Raw genomic sequence first — 24,931 nt, 5'->3', positions numbered from 1 at the left:
TTTGGGTTCTAGAGTGCTGGAGTAAGAAACAACTATCAATACCAACTCACTTCAGAGTTAGTGGTGAAAGACTGGTGCTTCCCCTAAAATCACGAAGACAGGATGTCTGCTCTCACCACGCCTGTGAACAGAGGACGCAAGTTCTAGCCCATTCAACGTGACAAGAAAAGAAAAGGCATACAAATCAGAAAGGAAGAAACAGTTCCTCTTTGTAAGTAACACTGTTGTCTACCTTGTAAATTCCATTATGCTACCAAAAAAACTCCGGAAACTGATGGTAATGAGCAAGTTCACTTGTTAAGAATGCAGGACCTACATACAGAAGTCAGTTCTATTCTATACACCACCAGTGAACAATCAGAAACCAGAGTTCAAGATGCACCATTTACAAGAACTCCAAAAAGTTAGATAACTTGCTATATGTCTTTAAAAATATGCACAGGATTTATATGCTGAAAACTAGAAAATACTGACGAAAGGAATCAAAGACCTGAGGCAGAGCCCTCCATGTTCACAGCAGGGACTCTCAATGTTGCGGAGCTCAGGCCTCCCAGGGGGTCTGAGGGTGTGATGCCTCTCCGGTCAGATACCCAGTGGGACGTGTGTAGATGCACGCAAGACGATTTTTAAATATGCGAAAACACAAATGAACTCATGAAACCAAGAGAGTTTTGAAAAAGATTGAAATTGGAGCAACTTTAAGTCGCCATAATGCTACAGTTATCCAGACACGGTGGTGCTGGTGGGTAGGTCGGCATTTACATAAACAGGATACGACCCGGAATACACCACATACATGGGGACAACTGATTTTGACAAAGATAATAAAGCAGTTTATTACAGAAAGGACGGTCTTTACAAAAAGTGGTGTAGAAGCAAATGGACGATGCATAAAACAAAGAAAAAATAAAAACCTCGGCAAACTTCACATCTTACATAAAATTAACTCAAAATGGATCAAATCTCTAAATGCAAAATCTAAAACTATAACCTATTTAGGAGAAAATACAAGAGAAAAGCACTCATTCATAAAATATAAAAGTGTTAAATGTCATAAAAGATAAAATTGAGAATTTGTGCTTCATCACAGTTAGAAGTATTTGCTGCCTGGAAGATCCTGTTAAGATATGAAAAGACAAAGCAAAGCCTCAGAGTTGATCGTCATCAAGCACGTCCAGTGAGGGGCAGTGTCCTGGGCCATCGGGGCAGCTCTTTTAGCCTCCACAGAAGGAAAGGAGGATAGTGCAGTTGCAGGACAGACAGCAGACCGGTGAGCACTTCTCCCAGCAGGCTGGTGAGGTAAGAGGCATGCACCTGGGCGGGTGTCTGGGAGAAAACAGAGTCAGCCACAAGGAGACATCACCACCGTCTCTGCAGATGGCCAAAGTGACACGCTGACACCCCCAAGTGCTGGCACGGTCTCCCAGAACCAGATCTGTCTCACCCTCGGGGCAGGCGGGGTTGGGGTGGAAAACGGTTTGCCGGCTTCCTACAAAGTGAAAAGAAGTGAAAGTCGCTCAGTCATGTCCGACTCTTTGCGACCCCATGGACTGTACAGTCCATGGAATTCTCCAGGCCGAAGTTAAATGTACACTTAATGTACTGTTCAGTAATAGCCCTGGGTATCTATCACAGAAAAATGCAACCTTGTGTTCATATAACAACAAGCATGTGCTGCTTTATTTGTAACCCACCTAAGCTGAAGTCCACCCGATGTCCTTCCTGGGGGAGCTGGACACACAGTCCTGTGCAGTGTGCAGTGGGTGCTGCCCAGTCACCATGACTGACGGGCCTCCGTTACCTGAAGCAGCATCGTTAGGCTGAGTGCCTTTGTCTGGTTGGATTTCCATGACGTTCTTGAGATGATAAAGTTGTAGCAATGTAGAGCAGACTGGGCTTTCCCAGGGCTGGGACTGAGGAGAGTAAGTGGTTGCAAACTGCCCACTGGACTGTCTACATGACCCTGCTCATGTGGGCAGTTAGGGAAATCTGTATGTGTGACAAGATTTCAGAGAGCCACACACCAACAAGGGTGTGTAGGATCCCATGCTGTTTAGTTACTAATGTCTGACCAATGTCCATTACTGGTTTTGATAATGTACTGCAGTTACATCAGACAGAAGCTGAGTGAATGGGCCATGGAAGCTCTGTATTATTTTTGCAGCTACTCATGGATCTAAAATTATTTTAGAAGTACACAACACACACGTGTAATACACATATACAGACATGAGAGTTGACAGTTATTACACCTAAACATAAAAAGTAAATTCTGGGAACAGATTGATTAAAAGTAAGAGACGATCAGAGTGGAGAGAAAAGCACAATCAGTCTATGTGCAGCCAGCAAGACACCAACGTGGGATATATAAAGCTCCTGGCAGCCTGGCTGAAAGATACGTCATGTGAACACTGATCAAGACCAGCCTGTGGTGGCTGCACTAATGTGAGATGAAGCAGGCTTCTGGACGAGGTGGCAACCAGGGTTCGAGAGATGCTGCATGAATATGAAACGGTCAGTTCTCTAGGAAGACACGTCCGGCCCAAATGTACATACAGCACTTAACAGAGCCTCACATCCGCCCCGAATGTACATACACTGCTTGACAGAGCCTCCAAACACAGAACAAAACCTGGTAGGACAAGCAGGGGCACAGTCACAGCTGTAGCTGGAGATCCAGGTCCCCTCTCAGTGACCGAGAGGGCAGTGGCCTTGCAGGACAGTATAGCTGGCCACCAAGGGACATGGCTCATGGGCATACAAGGTGGTCTCGAGGTAGACTATGCTATGTATGAAAATAAAAGCCCCGCAAATTGAAAACAGTTGAAATCACAAGAAATATATGTTCTGACCAGAGTGTAATTGAACTAGAAATCAATAACCAAAGATACAAAATTTCCTAAATACTTGAAAATCAAAGCACAGTGCTGTAAATGATGTGCTGGCCAAAGAGGAGGCAGCAGAAGAATGTAGGAAGTACTTGGGAGATAATGTATACAGTACACGCAAGTCTCTACATTCTTGGGATTCAAGGGAGTCAGCACCTCCAGAGACCTACGCATGAAATGCTAACACGGGAAACGTTTACAGGCAGTTATTCAAGCTTTTACCTTAAGAAACTAAGGAAAGAAGAGGCAAGCAGGAGGGAGGAAATGATCAAAGCAAGACCAGAAACCCATGAAACTGAAAACAAACTCAGGTTTCCTCATTGGAGCCACTCAGAAGAAGGGAGAATGTGGAGGCGGGTGGTGCTCCCCTTGGACCAGGGACCTGGGGCAGCTCTGCTTCCTAAACTTTTGTGCAGCCTTCTGTTGGCTCCTTCAGGAGTGCTTCCTCTGCCCTCTTCTGGGAACTGGGGGGCTTGCAAACCAACCGGAGCCTGGGAAGGAGGAGGGAACAGGTCCCCCTCTGGCTGTGTAGGCAGAGTCCCCTGTCCTGTCCTGACTCTACCTGGAGGCATGGCCTTGTCCTGCCCTCCCCACCTGTGTCCCCAGGAAGCTCCCACCCATTACCCAACAGACCCCTGGTGAGCAAGTGAATGAATAAGGGAGCAGACAGGAGGGAAGGAAACACCATCTTGGACACCCACACGCACCAGTTCAGAGTTCAGAAATCACCAAGTTCTGTTCCAGAATGTCCTGTGAGGCCTAGAAATGGGCTGGACTCAGCATCCACCGTCTGCATCATCTGCCTTTGAGTGAGCACTGCGTGGGCTCCTGCTCACGACAGCCTGGACTGGAGCTGGGAACAGAGGGTTCTGTGTTGAATGTCAGAGAGAAGCGTGTCCTCCACCAGCAGGCCAGGGCTGTGGGGGCCGAGGCACGGGAGGCAGTTGCTGGCAGTCAGGGGTGCAGATGAGGGCCTGTAGGGAGCACCCTTGGGGAAAGGCCCTAGCCGGGCTGGCTGGAGTCAGCCTGTCTCAGGAAGGGAGACCCTGAGGCTAGGGAAGGATGGCAGAGCAGGGACCAAGGCAGGCTGTGATCTGCTCATTTCTCTAATTTTATCATTTCAACCATGTTGAGTCAGTGGAATTGCACAGTATGTGACCTTGGGGACTGGCCTTTTTCACACAGCATAATTCTTCCAGCTCCCCACCCCCGATTGCTGAGGGCATGGGGCAGTTGGTGCCACCTCCTGGAGGAACAGGGTCCGTTGCGGTCTCGCTGCAGGGATGCCCCGTGACTGTGGCACCACCCACTAGATTAGGTGCTGGGTCCTGCTTTGGGCAATTACTAGTACCATGAACTCACATTCAGGCTTTTGTGAGGACACTGGTCTTCCCTGCTCTGTACTGAATCCCAGCTCGAATGGTAGACGCATGTTTACTGTTCCAGGGGACCAGGCCACTCTCCGCAGCACCTGCGTGGCCTGCTGGTGGCTCCACACCCTCACCGGCGGAGCTGGTGTGGCCACTGCCGTTTATTTAGTCACGGTGATGGGTGAATGGTGGTTCCTCCTGGGCAGTAATTTGCATCTCCCTGGTGGTTAATGACACGAACATCTATCCTCTTTGGTGAAATGTCCTTGTCTTTTGCCCATTTTCTAATTGGACTGCTTGTTTTCCACTGTTGAGTCTGATCCCTGCGTATGCTTTAAACTAGTTTCATGTCAGACATGCAGCTTGCAAATATTCTCTCCCCGACTGTAGCTTGTCTCTTCATCCTCCCTACATATTCTTTGGCAAACAAAGGTCTTTAGTTTTGACACATCTCATTTATCAGGCCTCCCTTTGGAATATCATGCTGTTAGTGTCAAGTCTAAGAATTCTGCCTTACCCTGGACCCCGAGGGTTTTTTCTTTTTTTTCTAAAAGTTTTATAGCTTTATATTTTTCATTTAAATCTGTTTTCTATTTTGAGTTGATTTTTATGCAAGGGATGACTTCTAGGTCAGAGTCCATTTTTGCCTCCAGTGTTCAGTTGCTCCAGCCCTGCATGTTGAAAAGCTGTCTTTCCTCCATTGAACTCTATTCACATCTTCATTAGACATCAGCCGGGAACATCCGTGTGGGCCTGTTTCTGGATTCTGTGCTCTGTCCCTGCTCCGTTGATTCCCTCTGCCGATACCACAGCCTTGATCGTGGCAGCTGTTGAGGAAACCAACTCCTCCTACTTTATTTTCCTTTGTCAGAAAATTGTTTTAACTATTCTAGCTCCTTTCCCTTTCCATACAAATTTTACAGTGGCTTGTCTGTATCTATGAAATTCTTGCTGGAGTTTTAATAGGAATTATGTTAAAGTCGTACATCATCTCAGAGACATCTTTACTGTGATGAGTCTTGTGATCTGTAAACACATTCTGTATCTCCATGTATTTAGATCTTTTATTTCTTTCATCAGCATTTTGTAGTTCTTAGCATATAAGTCCTACACATGTTTTGCTAGATTAACACCTGTGTGTGTGTGTGTGTGTGTGTGTGTGTGTTATTTGCTCAGTTGTGTCTGACTCTTTTGCAACACAATGGACTATAGCCCTCCAGGCTCCTCTGTCCATGGGATTCTCCAGGCAAGAATACTGAAGTGGGTTGCCGTTCCCTTCTCCAGGGGATCTTCCCGACCCGGGGATTGAACCCAAGTTTCCCGCATTTGCAGGCTGATTCTTTACCGTCTGAGCCACCAGGCATCGGAACAGCTTTATTTTTTTCCTTCTGATCAGGTTCCTCTCGTCACCTTTTCTGCCTTGTGGTGGTGGCTGAACCCCTTAGACTGTGTAAGTCACAGTGGGGAGAGGAGAGGAGACATCCGTGCCCTGTTCTAAGTGACAGGATTCAACTCAAGTGTGATGTTGGACACAGGTCTTTGGAGATGCTGTTTATCGAGTTGAGGAAGTTACCTTCTATTCCTGTATTTTTTACTGAGAGTTTTTATCACCAGTGGGTGTTGAATTTTGTCAAGTGCCTTTCTGCATATGATCAAGTGATATTTCTTCTCTAGTTTGTTGATATGATTAATTTCACAAGTTGATTTTTGAATACTGTACCAGCCTTGAGTCACTGGAAGAATGGTAATGTATATTTCTTTCTGCGTAGTGATGAATTCTGTTTACCACTGTCTTTATAGGATTTTTACACCAGTATATTTGAGGGCAGTTTTCTCCTTTTGTACTGTCCCTTGTACCATCTTTTCTACTGACTTTCGTGCCAGGCTCATGCTAGCTTCATCAAGTAGATTGGGAAATGTTTCTCTTCTCCTCTGTTTTCTGAAGTAGATTTTGTAGAACTGGGATTAACTCTTGAAACCGTTGGTAAAATCTCCAGTGAAATGCTTTGAATTTGGAGATTTCTTTCAGGAGGCTTTCAAGATTATGAAGCCAGTTTCCTCAGCTGCTAGGTAGGGCTATTCAGATGATCTATTTCATGTTAGGTGAGTTGTGCCAGTCTCCCTTTCTCAAAGAGCAAGCCAGTTAACCTGGGTCGGTTTGTTCACGTGGCCTTGTTCCTAGCGCTTTGTTAGCCCTTTGATGTATGCGGGGTTCTTAGCTATAGCTTCTGTTTCACTCCTTATAGTGGCGTTTTGTCTTGTCTTCTTTTTTTCTCCGTCACGCTAGAAGTCTGTCAGGTTTATTAACCTTTTAAAAGAATCAGCTCTTTATTTGATTGATTTCTTTAGTTTCCCTGTTTCCAATTTTAATTATTTCTACATTATTTCTTCCTTCTGTTTACTTGGATTTATTTTGTTCTTATTCTAGATTCTTAAAATGAGAGGTTAGATTATTGATTTAAGACTTTTTATTTTTTTTTCTGATATGTATTTTGTGCCATAAATTTCCCTCTAGGCACTGCTTTGTGTTTTACAAATTTTGGTATATTGTATTTTTTCAGGTATATGTATTTTATTCAGGCATAGGGCTTCCCTGATAGTTCAGACAGTAAAGAATCTGCCTGTAATGCAGGATACCCGGGTTCAATCCCTGGGTCAGGAAGATCCCCTGGAAAAGGGAATGGCTATCCACTCCAGTACTGCCTGGAGAATTCCATGGACAGAGGAGCCTGGTGGCCTACAGTCCACAGGGTTGCAAAGAGTCAGACACAACTGAGTGACTAACACACACACACACAGACACACATGATACATTCAGGTCAACATGTTTTTATAATCCTTGAGACTGCCTCTTTGACCCAAGGATTACTTCAGTGGTATTGTTTTAGTTTTTGTGTGCTTGGAGACTTTTCTGCTATTTCTGTGATTGATTTCTCATTGGATTCCTTTGTGATCTGAGAACATGCCATATGATTTCGATCCTTTTAAATCTGCTGAGGTTTGCTTTATGGCCAAGGGTGTGTTCTGCACTGGTGTGTGTCCTGTATGACCTGCTGGTCCCAGGCGTGCTGTGGATGTTGACTAGGTCCGGTTGATTGATGGTGTGAGTTCCATGTCCCTACTGATTTCCACCCAGCTGTTCTTTCAGCTGTCGAGATGGTACTGAAATCTTCAGCTGTAACTGTGAATTTCTACATTTTTCCTTTCAGTTCTGTTAGTTTGTGCTTCACATATTTTACCATCCTAGCGTTTGATTCATATGCTATCAGGACTGCTTGCTGTGCTTCTTCATGGACAGTCTCATCATTATATAGTGCCTCTCTCCACCTTCCCTGGTGGCTCAGACGGTAAAGCGTCCACCTACAATGCTGGAGACCAGGGTTCAATCCCTGGGTTGGGAAGATCCGCTGGAGAAGGAAATGGCAATCCACTCCAGTGCTATTGCCTGGAAAATCCCATGGACAGAGGAGCCTGATAGGTTACAGTCCATGGGGTCGCAAAGAGTTGGACACGACAGTGATTTCACTTTCACTTTCACTTTCTCTCCACCTTTGATGATTTTCAGTGCTCTGGACCCAGTTTTATCTGACACTCATATAGCCACTCCTGCTTTCCTCTGATTAGTGGTTGCATGACACATCTTTCCCATGAGTTTATTTTCAGTCTGTTTGCATCTTTGTAACTGAAGTGAATGAATTTTTTATCGACAGCATATGAGTGACTCATTTTTCCTAGTTCTCTCTGCCATTCTGTTTTCTTTATTGGTAAATTTAGACTATTTGGACTTCCCTGGTGGCTCAGACGGTAAAAGCATCTGCCTATAATGCAGGGGACCCGGGTTCGATCCCTGGGTCAGGAAGATCCCCTGGAGAAGGAAATGGCACCCACTCCAGTATTCTTGCCTGGAAAATCCCATGGATGGGGGAGCCTGGTGGGCTTCAGTCCACAGGGTTGCAAAGAGTCGGACACAACTGAGCGACTTCACTTTCACTTTCACTTTAGACTATTTACATTTAATGTAGTTATTGAGAGGTTAGAACTTAAGTTAGCTATTTTATTTTTTGTTTTCTGTTTGTTCTCCCTGTTTGTTTCTCTGTTTCCTTATCTCCTGCCTTCCTGTGGGTAACTCAACATTTTTAATGATTCTATTTTGATTTATTGATAGTATTCTTGAGTATCCCCTTTGTGGCTCTTCAGTGATTGCCTAGGTATTGCATTATATGTGTATAATTAATAGGTTCTGCTCATGGAAGGAGGCATTGCCCCCACTTCCTCACCTACCTCCCATCACCCAACTTCCAACTCACTGCCCCTGGTGATTTCTTTCACAAAGGAGAAGAGCAGACCCTGGGTTCTGTGGCTAGTTGGTTCCTATTGCTGGCAGCCTCCCAGAATTCCTGGCAGATGGAAGGAGCGGAGAGTTGGGTGGGAATTAGGACCGGTGGCTCCCAAACACGGCTTTGCTCGAGAGGAGTCCGGAGAACCGTAACTGCAGCCTCTGGAACCACCTGGGTTTTCTGAGTCAGGCCCCGAGGAGCGGCACACGCACCTTGCTCAGTGCGAATGCCTCCTTGTTCTGCCACCACAGATGCTCTGGTGCCATCACCATAGGAGGCCAGGTGAGCCCTGGGCCAGCAGGGAGCCCTGGGATGCCGGTGAGGGGATCTCCTTTCCCAGCCGTGAGCCTCATAGCTCCACCCCCTTCCTGGGATGGGACGGCCTGTGTACCGGCTGCCTCGGGGGCATTCCGGCATTCCGGTCAACAGTCCTTCTTAGTGCTTCCCCAGGAGTGCGCCCAGCCCCAGTTGCTGCCTGGGGTCTCATGCTGACTGGGGACTGCCTCAGGGGGCCCCACACTGGGGGAGGGGATTTCCCTGGTGAGCCCTGCTCTGTGGGCCCAGCCCTCCTCCAGTTCCTCTGGCTCCTGTGTCATGATAAGGGTTTCCTGACAGGCTCTTCCTCCCTGTTTACTCCCCTTTTTAGGACAGCACAATGCCTGGAGCTTAGTCATGGCCAGGGAATATGTGTTGAATTAACAAAGTTATTAATTACCAGTTTCCTACAAGGCGAATTTCAATCTGCATCTTGCATGTATGCATTCCTGGAGGAAGGAGCAGGGGCGAGAGCAGCTGGCACTGGTCTGGGCACTGGCCTTTGACACATGTCCTCTGTCATACCCAGAGGTATGACACACTCCCAGCAGGGAGAAGCCCCAGTGGCTCTGCCGGGCGGTGTCCCTGGAGGGGCCATCAGCAGGCTTTCTCGGGTGCCTTCCCACTGGGGGTGGCTGCTCAGCGACAGGATCATCCTCTGCGGTGACCAGCTCTGTGGCATCACATGTAACTTCACCCTCCTGCTGGCCTCCTAAAGGCAGCTTCAGGTGTTCACCCAGAGCCACCCACCCCCTGACGCTGACTTCTGAAATCCATCAGAGTTTTAAGTGAAATGTAAGTGAATGCATTTTACACGCGGGAACAGTACTGCGGTGATGACAGAGTTCCAGTGAATGGCCCTTACGTGCTCACTTCCTGAATGTGCCTCTCTGGCCTGCTTCCTCCTTGGACGTGGAGCAGTTGGCATGGGCAAGTGCAGGCTGGAAAGCTCCGCTGGGCAGACGGGGACAGCGGAGGGGAGAGAGGAACGTAGGGGCAGCTGCAAGCCCCCTGCTCCCCATGTGTGTCCTGTGATGGGAAAAGAGTCCAGTCACACAAAAGCCTGGGATCTGCTTGGAAACTGCTGGGACTCTGTCCTCCGCCCTGACCTGCCCAGTCCTGAGTGTGGGGATGTGCCGGGCTCAGCGGGCTCAGCAGCCTGGACCAGCCATGGGCGAAAGTGGGGCTGCATCTGCCCACCCAGGGTCCCCTCAGCCTCTCCCCCAGCCCCCAAACCCTACTCTGGGAGACAGTCAGCGCTGGGGACCCCTCCCCCTGACTTGGAAATGGCTGCTGGATGCGCTCCTCGGCCCTGGGCACACACCCAGCTGTGGCCCCAGCGTCCTCGAAAGAAGGACACATGAGTGTGTGAGATGTCCTGTGGGCACAGGCTCGCAGTCCCAGGAAACTTGCCCCACCCCCACCCCCCAGTTCTCCCAGCCTGGTATCAAGAAAGACCAGGGGACCTCTCACAGGCGGACGGAGCACCCCAATGACCTGGGTGCAGGGCCCACAGCAGGGCAGCCCGAGCCCTGCCTCGGACACCACAGACATGGAGTGTCCCTACCCCATGCTGGGCGACCCCACCGGTGATGCTGGGAGCTATGCTGGGCGCCACAGGCTTTCTGTACAGGAGGGGCCGGAGCAAACGTGAGACTGGTTGAGGGGGGCATGCAGTGGGTTCCAATTGCCAGCCAGCCTTGTCCCTGGAGTCACCCTTTCCTTAACTCTGGCTCAGGCTTTGCGTCAGGGGCCAAGGTGACACCTGTCCCCGAGCAGAGGAGCAAAGCAAAGCGGTCAAAGTGGATTTGTGTCTCCTGAGCACTGGGTGGGGGTTGATTTGGACAATTTCCTTACAGTTGGGACTGACCTGAGGAGGTGCCCCGGCCACGCTGAGGGTCCACATCCCAGGCTGGGAGGAGCCACATGGTTTGGAGACAGGGTCAGGCCTCAGGCTCGTCCAAGGCAGCACTGGGATCTCCTTCACCCTGTGTGGCGGGGTGTGGGCTGTGCTGCCCCGGGAGTGACCGGGCGCCTCTGGGTACTCACCCCGTGACCACATGGCCAGAGCTCTTGTCACCGTCATATGGCGTCAGGGTGACCTTTCCTGCCCAGCCCTCGACCCAGAAAGGACGACAGTTACACAACCCAGGCATGGGCACTGACGTCCCTGTGACTGCAGCCTGTGTTCGGGAAGTTGAGTGCGTCCGGTGGAGACGTGGGGGGCAGGGAAGAGCACCCAGGCTGCGTTTCTGGAGGTGACATGGCGGAGCTGAGATGACACACGTGCTGGATGTCCTGGGGGCGTGCAGGGCGGCAGGCAAGTGAGTATGAGACAGGAGCAGAGCCTCGGAGGTGAGCCTAGGGACCAGGCTGCGGCCCGGCATGCCTGCAGGGGTCCTTCACCGCGCAGGGCAGAAAATGTGCTTGCAAAACACAGCTGCAGTTTTCCCAATTTGATAGACATTCTAAGACCACAGATCTAAGAAGTTCAGTGAGGCCCCAAGAACCCAAAACACAAAACGCATCATAATCAAAACCAGTGACAAAGAGAAGCGCCTTTAAATATGCTCGAGAGGAGGGCTTTCCTTTCAAAGGACAAGGGGAGACTGCAACGGACCCTCCCCTCGGACAGTGTGCAGGTCGGGTGGCAGAGAGCCCTGCCCACCTGGGATACTGCGCCAGACGAAACAGGCTTCCAGAGATGGCGGCGTAAAGCTGTCCAGAGGCTCCAGAGCTGAGAATACATTCCCAGCAGACCCGCCCGACCAGATACATGGGGGGATTCTTACGGCAGAAGGAAAATGATAGCATGGCCACGCGGGTGAGCGTGAGAGACATTTTTATTATTATCCAAATCCCTTTAAAAGGGAGTTGACTGCTTGCAGTTAAAGTGCTGTGGGATCTATAACAGACGTGTGGCAGTAACAGTGCAGAGGCCTAAAGAGGCAGGCACCGTGCTGTGGGGTTGTCCTGCGCCTGTCTGGCGGTGAGGCCGCAGCCCACGGACTGAATCAGATCCGGCGTCTGTGCACAAGCCCTGAAGCCGCCCCCTGGATGAAAAGACCCAGAGTGGTGACTGGTAAGAGAACAAAGGAGATGAGGTGGAATCATAACGGGTATGCCATTAATCCAAAATGTGGCAGAGGAAAAGTGGATCCAGGGAACAAAGGACAGATGGGGTGATAGACTAAAGTCCCCCGCAGCAACAGTCACGCGAACGGTCTCAACACCCCCAGTTAAAAGGCACATCATCAAGAAAGATAAAAAATAAGGACCAACTATATGCTGCCCACAAGAAACTCATTTTGAATATAAAGACACAAATGGAAAATAAGAGATGGAAGAAGAGACTCCATGCTAACACTAGTAATTAGTAAGATCAGGTGCCTATGTTAATAACAAAGTAAGTTTTGGAGTCAAGAATATTACCAGAGATAAAGGAGGATCTCTCGTCATGATCCAGGGGTCACTTCATCCACAGAACATAACCGTACTAAAGGTTACAATGCTAATGATGGAGCCTAAAATACACGAAGCAAAAAAAAGCTAGAACTGCAGGAGAAACAGACGAACCCACGCTCACAGTCAGAGATGCCAAGATCCCTGCTCGGCGATGGACAGAACATCGCCATCGTCCTTGCTCTGATCGAGTCTGTGGAACACTCCACCCAGGTCAAGATTGCTGTTCGGCGATGGACAGAAGAGTGTTGCAGTCATACTGGCTTTATGTGGAACAGCTCACCAGGCACACAGACCAGAGATAGACCACATTCTGGCCCATAAGCAAGTCCTTGATAAACTTAGAATATCTCAAGTATCACAAGACATGCCCTCCAAGCATAACAGAATTAAATTAGAAATCAATAGAACACCATCTAGAAAATCTCCAAATATTTGAAAATTCAGTAACACATTTCAAAATATCTCATGAATCAAAAAAAGAAATCATAAGAGAAATTTGAAAGTATGTTCCCATGAGTGGACAAAGAGCATAAATATAAAAATTTGGGGGAGGCAGCTAAAGCCACATGCAGAGAGCCATTTATAGAACAAACCTTTAGGGAAAAAGTCAGACTTTGAGTCCATGCCATTACCTTCTTTCTAAAGATACTAGAAAGGGCTTCCCAGGTGGCTCAGTGGTGAAGAATCCGCCTGCCAGTGCCGGAGTTGCAGGAGAGATGGGTTCGATCCCTGGGCCAGGAAGATCCCCTGGAGGAGGAAATGGCAACCCGCTCCAGTATTCTTGCCTGGAAAATCCCACTGTCGGAGGAGACTGGTGGGCTACCATCCATGCTGGTGCAGAGTCAGACACGACTGAGCAAGTGAGCACACGCGCAAGGACACTAGAAAAGAGGAGTAAATGGAACCCTGCCCACCATGTGCACAACCTCAGGCCCAAGCAGAACTTGAAGAGAGAGCCAGGATGAGGGTGTCCGTCAGAAATCGGGTGCCCTGGGCGGGGGTGCAGGGTGAGACCTGGACTCAGGCGTCATGGGTGGTGTTAGCACAAAGCAGCATTTAGACCACTGCTGGACAGGCTTCCAGCGGGGGACGAGAAGAGGGCCCTGCCAGGCCTGATGGGGGCCATATCTGCTTCTCCTCTTCCTCTCATCAAATGGAATTAAATGCATTAAATCCCCAGCGTGGGGAGGACGAAAGGAGGGGTTCTTGTCAGGATCTACCAGTTTCTGAGCACCCAGCGCAGGGAGAGCTCTCTGATGAACCAGGCGTCCAGCTGGGCCCCTAGGGGTGCGGCTGCTGCTTCTTGCCAAGCACCCCTGGCAGCCACAGGGGCAGGAGCGAGGTTGGCACGTGGGGCGGCCTCAGGTGGGAGGTGTCCCGAGCCTGGCGGGGCAGCCCAAGGATAGAGAGTCCTGCCTTCCCTGTGGTGCGGGGCCGGCTCTTCAGGGTCAAGGGTGCCCCTGGCGGCCTTATCGGCTCCTGGGGCTGCTCCTGTCTGCAGCAGTCCATGGAGGCGAAGCCTGGGACGCCTGCTCCTGGCACGTGAGGCAGGCTGGCACTCACTGGCGCGTGTGATGGATGGCAGTTGACAGCCCGCAGCCTGGAGCTCCCCTGGCACTCGCTGACCCACTTTCTTCTCTGTGGCTGGAACATTTACATAACAGATGGCCCCAGGGCCCTGCTGTCAGCCCCCAGAGGAGGTGATTCTAATTACACAGGAGGCGGAGGCGCGTTGCTGGCCTGGCCGCCCTTGCTGGTTCGTGGGTGCCTGGGTGCCTACCTGACTGCCCTCTGCTGGTTTGTGGGTGCCTGGGTGCCCACCTGGCCAGCCTGTGCTGGTTTGTGTGTGACTGGGTGCCCACCTGACTGCCCTCTGCTGGTTCGTGGGTGCCTTGTGCACACCCCGAGCTCGGGGACACTTGTGGGGTTGCTGTGGGGTGTCTGCCCGGCAGGCAGTAGGTCTATTTGGCACCACTGTGATCCTCTGAACGAGACCATCCCCTCCTTTCTGGGTCCTTCTTACCCCTGCCCTGCTGCCTGCCCTGTCCAGAGCTCTGCAGAGACGGAGCGCCCTCCCCGCCCTTGGACACAGTGCCAAAACGTGAGGCTGGTTGCTCAGACATGGCCAGTGAGGTTTTTATTTCAGTGTCAGTAATGCCGAGTGGTCGGTGGCTTCCGTACTGGTCAGCTGAGACAGAGCACGTGAGTGTGTGAAGGTGATGTGTTTACACGCTGCTGTATCACATCACTGTGCACCAGCTGTCTCAGGACCTCCGCTCCTGTGGGCAGGCGGGCGGCGTGTCCCCCAGCGAGGGGGGCTTGTCCTCCATCACCGAGCAGCTCTGCCCACCTCTCTGGTGAGCAAGGCTCCTCCTGACCCTCTCCTGGGCTTTTTGTGGGCCTGGGGCCCGGTCACCGGTGAGCCACCTGGCATGGCCCCCTGCCTGCCCTTCCCCTGCCTTCTGTCCACCAAGTGGTGCTGTCAGAACCCTGTATCTGCCGTTTGGCCGAAGCCCTCTCTCTGCGCCAACCGCCACCCGTGCACCCACAGACATGGGCACAGAGACGCCTGCTGGGGCTCCCGAAAGGCCCCAGCACCCCGCCCCTCCTGACCCGTCCCCACCGGTCGCACCACCTCTCATCCCTTTGTTCCGGGTGTCCCCTCCCCACACTGACCGCCCGATTCTGCCCTTGCCTCCCTGACCTCCTTCCAGTCCTCATCGCTGGCCTCCTGTGGCCGCTCCACATCCTGCGGGAGGTGGCCTGTCCCCTGGACCTGGACTCTGTGCTCACCTTGACTCGGGGGGAGGTGCTCAGCTGTCAGGCCGGGTTCCATCAGCCAAGTCCCCTGCACACACAGTGCGCTGGGCCCATCCTCCAGCTCCCCTGCCTGTGACCGCCCCTTGTCTGTAGTCTTGTACCGGAGCCTGAATGTTGCCAGGAGGGTGAGGTGCTGACCCAAGGCTCTGCAGGAAGTATACAGTAAGCGGACCATGATACCGGATGTACTCAGCAATTTCACAGTTTGGTAGTGGAGATGAATCCACTTTATTTATTTTTTTTATTAATAGCATCCTTTATTGGAGGAAGTGATTAAGGTATTCTTTTTTTTTTTTTATTTTACTTTATTTTACCTTACAATACTGTATTGGTTTTGCCATACATAAACGAATCCACTTTAGAAATGAAGATAGCTAAGGAGTCGCAACTCTAGACCTACAGGGACACAGATCTATGGTCTCCACGTTTCTTAAGGCTGAAGGGAGGTTCCTGGCCCTGGTGTATTGGGCAGTGGACAGGGCCAAGGTGGCAGCAGAGCAGACACCCCCACACATGGAGGTCCCCAGGCTGACGGGGTCACCCCTTCCCCTCCAGCCACTCACCGCCCTCGTCACGGAGGCAACACTGAGGCCCAGGGCCCTGCGTTAACGGGCAGGCCGGGTCAGTCCCTGGCGGCCTTTCCCTGGGACCTGTCCCCTACCTGCCTGCAGCCCCTGCAGGGCCCACAGCGCGAGTCCTGGGGCGCCCTTCCCTCCCTCGTGTGGCTGGGTGCCCCGGATCCCTCTGCTCAGAGCCCCACCTTTTACCCCAACAGTGTGGGAGGCCGTAGCCCAGCCTTGACCTGGCCCCATGGGCAGACCCAACCCCTGACGTGAGCCCTCCCTCACCAGGTGACACCATCTGGGCCCCATCTGTCCTTCCTCACGGCGCCCTCGGCACCTTGAGCCACCACCCCCAGCTGCATTTTGGAAGAAAGATGGAGTCCAAGGTCTCGGAAGGTGGCCTGAACGTGACGCTGACCATCCGCCTGCTGATGCATGGAAAGGTACGGGCCTGGGGGAAGTGGAGGCTGCTCATGCAGGGGCTCAGTTCCAAACCAGGCTTCTTACAGTTCCAAGTGATCGCGAACTTGCATCGCCGTCCCACGTCTGCTCCTCCCGGAGCCTCTTGCGCCTGAGCCGTGCTGCTGCCCGGCCCTGCCGCCTCGTGTGTGTCCTTCACGCCAGGGCGCCCTCCTCCAGGACAGCACGCTGACTGACACCCCCCCACTTGTGCCCCCCGCCTCTCACCCCAGGGCTTCCCTTCACCCAGCGCTCCCCACACTCCCTGTGCCTTCTGCCTTCAGCTTCCCATCCAGCTCTTTTGTAGAAACAATGTCCCTCACTCCCTCGTGTTGGCTTTTTCTGCTGTTTCCTCGCCGTTGGCAGGAGTGACCCAGAAGCCTTCCCATCAGAGCACAGATTTCAGGGCGTCACTTGGTGGGGGTGCCTGCGGGCACCTCCCTGCCCCCTCCACGGTCATCAGGGGTCCTTGCTGCCAGCCGGTCAGGGGCTGCGTGGCTGCCAGCATGTCCCTTGCTTCACTCGCAGCTCCTGGACGTGGGGCTCCTGTTTGCTCCTGTCACTCCACACTGTCCCTGTCCTGCCGTGACTGGCTCTGATGATCACATTGCCCCTGACTTGGCCATGGTGGTCTCATAGTTCTGACAGCACCCCCTCTGGCGTAGAACACCGCTATCACTCATCCTGCTTTCCTCCTGCTTCTGGAACTGGCCCAGAGACCCCGACTCCCCTAAGCGAGGCTGGTGGGGTGGCCTTAGAAGCCCAGGTATGGGCGCATGGGGGTGTTCATGGCTCTCGGGCTTCTGTGGGTCCCAGGCAGGGCTGGGGAATGTGTGTTTGTGTATATGCGTGTTTGTCTGTGCACATTTACACACTACTGCTTTCCATGTTTATCTCTGTGCTGGGCTCCTGAGCTCACACCCCCAACTCCAGTACAGCAACACAGACTTGTCCTAGCTCCGTGGTCCATCTGTGTGGGCAGCAGGAGGAACCTGGGGCTGCAGAGGCTGGCCTCATGCCCGAGGCCCTGCTCTCCCTAGCTCTCTGGAAGCTGGAGCTCACACCTGGCACCCTCCTTTCTGTAGAGGTGAAGGAAGGGTGACCACCTGCCCACTCCCAGAGTGGGGTGACATTTGGTTAAGGTTGTCGGAGGCTGGGTGTATACCGCAGAGGGCAGTCTGAGGTCAGTTACAAACCCCACTTCCAGCAGCAGCTGGCACAGCAAGCACCCAACCCTGCCCTGGGAGGTGAGGTACCCCAACCACCAAGGGAGCCCCCACCCAGCTCCTGGCCACCACTGCTGCACACAGCCCCCACGGCAGCCCCACAGCACAGACCCTCCCAGAGTCTGCCCCAGGGCACTGTCATTGCTGAGGGCTTCGCTGGAACAAGGAAGATGAGTTTAATTGTGGAAGCTGCTCTCTGCAGCTGAAAGCCAGTGGGCCCTGCGTCCCTGGGCGGGGCTGCCCAGCGGGGCCCGAGGGTTTGTCTTGGGTAAGAAGGTGCCATGATGGGCAGTCCTGGCTGTGAGCATGTCTGAACCATCGTGGGCCCCAGGCTTTAAGACTATGGCAGGGTGTTCAGACATCTTTCAATGTTCTCTGTGTGTGCGCGCGTCTGCTTGCGCGTGCGCATGCTCAGTTGCTCAATTGCCTTCGACTCTGCGAGCCTATGGACCATAGTCCGCCAGGCTCCTCTGTCCATGGGATTCTCCAAGCAAGAATTCTCCAGGCAATGGGGTGGCTAGCCATTTCCTTCTCCAGGGGATCTTCCCGATCCAGGGTTCGAACCCTTATCTCTTGCATCTCCTGCATTGGCAAGAGGGTTTTGTTTTTTTTTTAAACCACTGAGCCACCTGGGAAGCCCCTTGCAATGTTCTACCTTTTTTAAAAAAGATCAAATAGCAATAGCACTAAACTTTTACATCACAAGGTCATCGAGGGAGATTTTACCTTCACCTGTTTCTTGCAGGCTCCCTTGAGGCCTAAGTGCACAAGTGATGCCTGCCAATGTGTCTGTCGAGAAGGCAGCTTGCCATTCTCTTTGTCTGTCTGTCAGAGGCAGGGCAGCCTGCTGTCTCCCCACTCCTGGCCGCCGGCCTCCCCTGCCGCTCGAGTCCCGGCCAGTGGGCGGTCTCCCACGCCTGTCACAGGCGTCCTGCTCCCTCTGCTCTCTGACATCACCTCTCTCTGCTTTCTTTCCTACAGGAAGTTGGCAGCATTATCGGAAAGGTAATTATTGAGTGAACTCTGCCTCTTTTTGGATCTTAGGGGGAAGTGAGGCCCAGAGTGCCTGTGCTGGGGGTGGGTGTGCACCTGTGTGCCACATGTGCAGAGAGGGTCCCTTGGGAATCCTGCCCCCTGCCTTCAGGCTGCACCCCTGAGCCTGTCCCATTGCCTCCTGTTCTCTGGCCCTGCGGGCACTGGGAGCCCTCCCCTGAGGCCACCCCACCCCCCAGGGCTCTGTCCGCCAGTCCTTCTCCCCAAGTTTGACCCATACGAGTCCCCACGTCATTCCTGGGAGCAGTGTCCTGCCTCCAGCCTGAGTGTAGTGAGTCTGTTCGCACAGAAATGCCCTCAGAGAGAGCAAGCACTGGTGTGGAAGCCCATGCTTGTGGGCAGGCAGGCCAGGACCCCCTCCCCAAGTATTGTGGCCATCTAAGGCTCCCTGGTCCCACATGGTCCTTGAACAGTGGGGGCACCCCTAGAGCTCAGAGTCAGGCTCTTTTTCACAAGCAACTGTTTTTTGAGGGGTTGCCCATTGGCCTAGTCCCCACTTTGCCTGTGCTGAAGATGGAGGAGGGTGCAGACCTGCCGGGTGGAGCAGGTGCCCAGGTCAGGCGTGGAGGTGCATCAGGTCCGCCGGGCCAGGCCCACCCAGCCTGCGGCCTGGGCCCTGGACAAGGGGGCAGGGAGGGCTGGGGGGTCACTTGTGTTGGGCACCGAGTCTGGCTTTCAGTGCTGGGGTGTCTGGCCTCCCGGGCCTGTGGCAGAAGCCCGAGTGACCCCCTCCCTTGTCTGAACCTCTGTTCCAGAAAGGAGAGACCGTGAAGAAGATGCGTGAGGAGGTGAGTGGGCCCCCCTGAGCCCAGCGCCATTCCTGGGCGGGTGGGAGGGTGGAGGCCGGGCCTCCCAGCAGCTCTGCACCCAGCCCCACAAGGCCTGGACCCATCAGGAACCCCATACACCAGGGATGAGAGTGAGGGGTGACCGTGGGGAGCCCTCAGTGTGCACACTGGTGGTTCAGGCACCCTCCTGGATCACGGCCAGGTCACAGCCCGCTCATTAGGATAGGACTGGTCATCAGTGCTGAGGTCCAGGTGCCGCCAGCCTGCGGGCATCTCTGATGGTCAGTAGGCCTGAGGACCCAGCCCGCTGCCAGCCCCGTAGCTTGAATCCAGTTTCTGAGGCTTGCTCACCTTCCTCCCAGAGCGGGGCGAGAATCAACATCTCGGAGGGAAACTGCCCAGAAAGAATCGTAACCATCACGGGCCCCACGGATGCCATCTTCAAGGCCTTTGCCATGATCGCCTACAAGTTTGAAGAGGTAAGGGGTGCCTGGGCCCCCCTGCTCTGGGCGAGGGGACCTCTCAGCTCCTCTGCCTCCCCCAGGACCTCCCCACCAGTCCACCTTATAACAGACCAGTACCCCTCCTCCCGAGGCTCACCTCCCTCACTGAGGGTTTCCTTGGGCCTGGCCTCCAGAGCACAAGCCCTCAGGGAAGGCCTGGAGCCTGGCAATGAGGCAGCGGTATGAGGCCTCAGCCCTGTCCACAGTGGCTGACCCCTGGGGTGGGCAGTTTGGCTCAGATGTGGGCACAGGGAGCCCAGACATGGGAACCAGCACACCTTTGTGCCTGTGTGCTTCTGTGCCCGTCTGCCAGTGAGTTATACCTCAAGATGTTTACATGTTTCTGATGTTTTTGAAATTGCTTAGTTATGTGATCTCTTTACTGAGAGGACGACCAAGCTAGGGAGTCAATCTTTCTGTCAAATGTATCACCCTCTGTCCAGATGTCTGCCCCACCAGGCCTGAAAGTCAGAGGTCAGACCCTGAGTTTGGGCACCCTGGGGGCCCATGCCCCACTGTGACTCTGGGACAGGCCTCTCTGGGGGGTCTCCTGGTGTTCTCCAGCCTCCCTCTCCTCATCACCTGAGCCGGGCCCAGCCTCGCAGGCCCTGCAACCAGCCCAGCCTGCCCCCTCCCCCAGTCCACGGCAAGCCTGTCTGGGCTCTCACAGTGGTGTGCATGCCTCTCCCTCCCCAGGACATCATCAACTCCATGAGCAACAGTCCAGCCACCAGCAAGCCTCCAGTGACGCTGAGGCTGGTGGTCCCTGCTAGCCAGTGCGGGTCCCTGATTGGCAAAGGCGGCTCCAAGATCAAAGAGATCAGGGAGGTAACAGCCCTCCTCCCCTACCCCAAGGCCGCGAGCCAGGCGGGTCAGGACACCCCTGGGCAGAGCACCGGCCCCCTCCCTGCTGACCCTGCAGCACGGAGCTGGGAACAGGGGAGGGGCGAGCACAAGGCAGAGAGACCAGGGGATCTCTGAGGTGGGCGTCAGGCACAGGCGCCAGGCCTGACTTCTAGGACGGGGCCCCAGTGCATGGGCTCTGCCTGCCCAGGGAGGTGCCTGGGAGAATGCTGAGCCACCCACTGGGGTGGAGGTCGCCTGAGGTGTGACCCCACACCCATATGTTCATCTCCAAGGAAAGCCTTCCTCTCTCAAGGGAGGGCAGCCCCCAGCCTGACTCCTTCCAGGAAAGACAGCCATACAGTTCAGGCCCCAAGACTGGAGTCCATCTTTGTCTGGGACCTCAAACTCCACACAGAGGAAGAATTCCACATATGTGGGGAAAAAACGTGTCTGCTGAGATGCCCCTCCCTCCGCCCAGCATCACCCCTCCTACACAGGCCCATGCTGGCAGCGGTGGTCTGCGCCGGACGGATGTGGCTGCCCACGGGTGGTCCAGATGGAGCATGCCGCGGGCGCAGAGGGGTGACCTGAGGCAGGACCTCGCGGGCATCCCGCGGGCAGCCAGGGCATGTGGCTCCAGTGCACGCCACCCACCTCAGCAGGGCCCCATCCAACATCCAGTCTCTCCAGTCCACAGGTGCCCAGGTCCAGGTGGCCGGGGACATGCTGCCCAACTCCACAGAGCGGGCAGTGACCATCTCGGGGACCCCGGACGCCATCATCCAGTGTGTCAAGCAGATCTGTGTGGTCATGCTGGAGGTACAGTCTGTCTGCAAGTCCGGGCTCCTCGCCCGCCTGCCCCTCACTACACCCAGCCCTGTTTTCTGAGTGCTGGAGGTTTCGGGTGCCCTGAGGATTCATTTGGTCAGCGTTGCCTGGACTGGGCCTCAGGAATGGGCCCACGCCCCTGACCCAGGCTCAAGACAACTTGAGTGAGAGCTGTGCAGAGTGTGTGGGCACTGTGGGAGGGCTGCCAGTTCCGCCACCTCAGGGTGGGATCTCATCTTCCCTGGGGATTTGGGGAGAGAAGGTGGTGGGGGCACAGGCCCTGCCAAAATCTATGGAGTTGAATGAAGAGTCCATGCAAAGGGGGACGCCTTAAAAATGGTGCACCTGTGTTCTGAAGACAGGTCTATGCTAAAGACAAGTGTGCACTGGAGACAGATGTGCACTGGGCCCAGGTGTGCACTGGAGGCAGGTGTGCACTGGAGGCAGCTGTGCATGGAGACAGGTGTGCCTTGGCGGCTGGTGTGCTGGAGACAGGTCTGCACTGCATGCAGGTATGCACTGAAGCAGGTGTGCACTCGAGGCAGGTGTTTACCTGTGGCAAATGTACACTGGATGCAGGTGTGCACTGGTGGCATGTGTACACTGGTGGCAAGTGTGCAGAGAAGGCAGGTGTACAGTGGTGGCATGTGTGCCCTAGAGGTAGGTGTACACTAGAAACAGGTGTGGCCTAGAGGCAGCTATGTACTGGAGGCAGTTTTGTGCTGGAAACAGGTGTGCACTGGGGGCAGGTGTGCACTGAAAACAGGTATGTATGGAATCAGGTGTACATTGGTGGCAGGTGTGTACATGAGACAGACGTGCACTGAAGACAGGCGTGCACTGGTGGCGGTCATGAACAGGAGATAGGTGTACACTGTTGGCAGGTGTGGAATGGAGACACGTGCCCTGGAGTCAGGTGTGCCCTGGAGACAGCTGTGCCCTGGTGCAGGTGAGCCCTGGTGCAGGTGTGCCCTGGAGTCAGATATGCCCTGGAGACAGGTGTGCCCTGGAGTCAGGTGTGCCCTGGAGACAGGTGTGCCCTGGAGTCAGGTGTGCCCTGGAGACAGGTGTGCCCTGGAGTCAGCTGTGCCCTGGAGAAGGTGTGCCCTGGAGACAGCTGTGCCCTGGAGACAGCTGTGCCCTGGAGTCAGGTGTGCCCTGGAGACAGCTGTGCCCTGGAGACAGGTGTGCCCTGGAGTCAGCTGTGCCCTGGAGACAGGTGTGCCCTAGAGACAGGTGTGCCCTGGAGACAGCTGTGCCCTGGAGTCAGCTGTGCCCTGGAGACAGGTGTGCCCTGGAGACAGCTGTACCCTGGTGCAGGTGTGCCCTGGGGGCACATCAGGGCTGGAGATGCAGGTGGAGTGCAGTGGCCCACACCGCGGCCAGGCCCCCTGGCTGGACTATGTGCAGGCACCAGAGACACTGCCGAGGCACAGCAGGCTGTGCTTATGAAAGCACAGGAAAATGCCCACAGTGCAAAGACAAAGGGGTGGAGAAAAGGATCAACAGGAGGAGAAGCAAGGAAGGTGCAGCTGAGCAGGAAGGAACCTCTCAAAATTTTGAGGAAAATCCCAAGATTCAAGTTTCAGTCAATACGCAAACTGCTACGAGATGAACTAAAGTTGTCAATAATAGTTGCTGGTCTTTTTTAAGCTAAAATGAAGTCATCATGCCTCTAACGGGAGGTTTTACTAGCTGTGCTGGTTGCCTGGCCATCAGGCCCTCCTCCCCCACAATGAAGCCATGGAGGGTCCACCCTGGCTGACCGCAGTCCCGCTCGGATGCTAGCTCGGGGGCAGCAGGGGCTCTCCTTTTTCTGTACTTGAAAGTGAAAGTGAAGTCTCTCAGTCGTGTCCAACTCTTTGCGACCCCATAGACTATAGCCTACCAGGCTCCTCTGTCCATGGGATTTTCCAGGCAACAGTACTGGAGTGGGGTGCCATTGCCTTCTCCAGGGGATCTTCCCAACCCAGGGCTTGAACCCGGGTCTTCCGCATTGTAGGCAGACGCTTTACTGTCTGAGCCACCAGGGAAGTCCTTCTGTACTTGACTTGGCGCTAAAGCACCATGTCCGACTTCTTCAAAAAAAGTTGGTATTGGTTTTATTTTCCTGAAGTGTGATATTGGGAAGTCAGGTGTGCCCTGGAGTCAGGTGTGCCCTGGACAGATTTTCCTGAACGTTTTTTTCTGCAGCATCCCCTATAGTGGTCCTGGTTATGAACAGTGTCTTCCTCAGTCCTGGTGCTGGGACCACCAGTGGCCAAGAGGGCAGGTGGCCTGCAGGGCCTGGCACCCCTAGTGTGGCAGACACCCCAGGAAGAAGTGAGGAAGCCCATGCCAGCCTAGTGGGTGGCAGGTGCCATGTGGGGGTGCAGGGCAGAGATGTGAGCCACCCTAGGATGATGAGGTCTGAGCAGGATACATGGTCTCCTCAGGACTCCTCATACGTGGCCTTGCCTATGCCGCATTCATGGTCAGACGTGGCCCCACAGAAGAGCCTGACCCATAGGCTATAGTTGCTTGTGCCCCCGGGGCCGTGGGAGGCAGACTGAAACACAGGCGCGTGTGATGGGTCCTTGTGGAGGTGGGGGGAATGAGGCCTCCTGTCACTGGTGTCACAGGGCTCCCAGGAGAGGCTGCTTACTGGGGAGGGAGCATTCTCACACCCAGAGGCCCCTGGCCTGGTGTTAAATGAAGAGTGTATGGAGTTTTGAGCTCTGGGGTGGGGCCTCCACCTGAGAAATCCCCACCAAGGGAGGGCGGGGCTGCTCGAGGTGTGGCAAGTTAGGTGGAGAACGTGAGTATCAGGGACCCTGGGGAGGTGTGCTAAGAAGGCCTTCTTCCATCAGAAGTCAGAGGGGATGGGAGCTAGACCTCAGGGCTGGTGCAGTGTGGGTGCTGCTGTTGGTGGGGTCAGAGGGCACTGTGGAGAAAGGGTGATGGCTAAGGCTGAGCAGCACAGAGTCCACCCCCACCTCTGGGACAGAGAGGGGGCAGCAGCGGACTGAGTCCTCCGCTTGCACCAGTGGAAATGGTCCTTCAGTGTAGTCACGCTTCCTGCCTGGTGACCACGAGGCACCCTGATACTGCAGAGAACCCCCTGAGAGGCGCCTGGTCACAACCAAGGGCGACCAGAGATGGAGACGGGAGCCCTCCTTTACCTAACACAGGTCCTCGAAGCAGCCTCTCTGCATCACACGAGGTCACATGGCACGTCCAAGGTCATACAATGTGTCTAAGGTCATACAACACAGCCAAGGTCATGTGGACATCCAAGGTCACACAATGTATTCAAGATCACACAGTACATCCAAGGTCAAACAGCATAATCAGGGTCACAGAGCACAGTTAAGGTCACACAGCACATCCAAGGCCATACTGTGTGTCCAAGGTCACATAGCACAGCCAAGATCATACAGTATGTTCAAGGTCACATGGACTTCCAAGGTCACACAAGGTATTCAAGATCA

General features: G+C 53.8%; 1 protein-coding gene across 17 annotated transcripts in view; it reads left to right on the top strand.

The window, feature by feature from the left end:
- Positions 1-24,931, top strand: part of PCBP3 (poly(rC) binding protein 3) — a 233,078-nt gene that overhangs the window by 189,868 nt on the left and 18,279 nt on the right. For all 17 annotated transcript variants that reach the window (XM_040264813.1, XM_040264799.1, XM_040264740.1 and 14 more), the window contains 6 exons: positions 16,047-16,201; positions 18,425-18,448; positions 19,252-19,284; positions 19,647-19,763; positions 20,484-20,615; positions 21,324-21,452. In XM_040264813.1, the coding sequence (XP_040120747.1) occupies positions 16,047-16,201; positions 18,425-18,448; positions 19,252-19,284; positions 19,647-19,763; positions 20,484-20,615; positions 21,324-21,452 (590 nt within the window). The remainder of the gene's footprint in view (positions 1-16,046; positions 16,202-18,424; positions 18,449-19,251; positions 19,285-19,646; positions 19,764-20,483; positions 20,616-21,323; positions 21,453-24,931) is intronic.

Source organism: Oryx dammah, unplaced genomic scaffold, assembly GCF_014754425.2.
Source record: "Oryx dammah isolate SB20612 unplaced genomic scaffold, SCBI_Odam_1.1 HiC_scaffold_2, whole genome shotgun sequence".
Taxonomy (NCBI): Eukaryota; Metazoa; Chordata; class Mammalia; order Artiodactyla; family Bovidae; genus Oryx; species Oryx dammah.
This window is presented reverse-complemented; position numbering and strand designations above follow the sequence as displayed.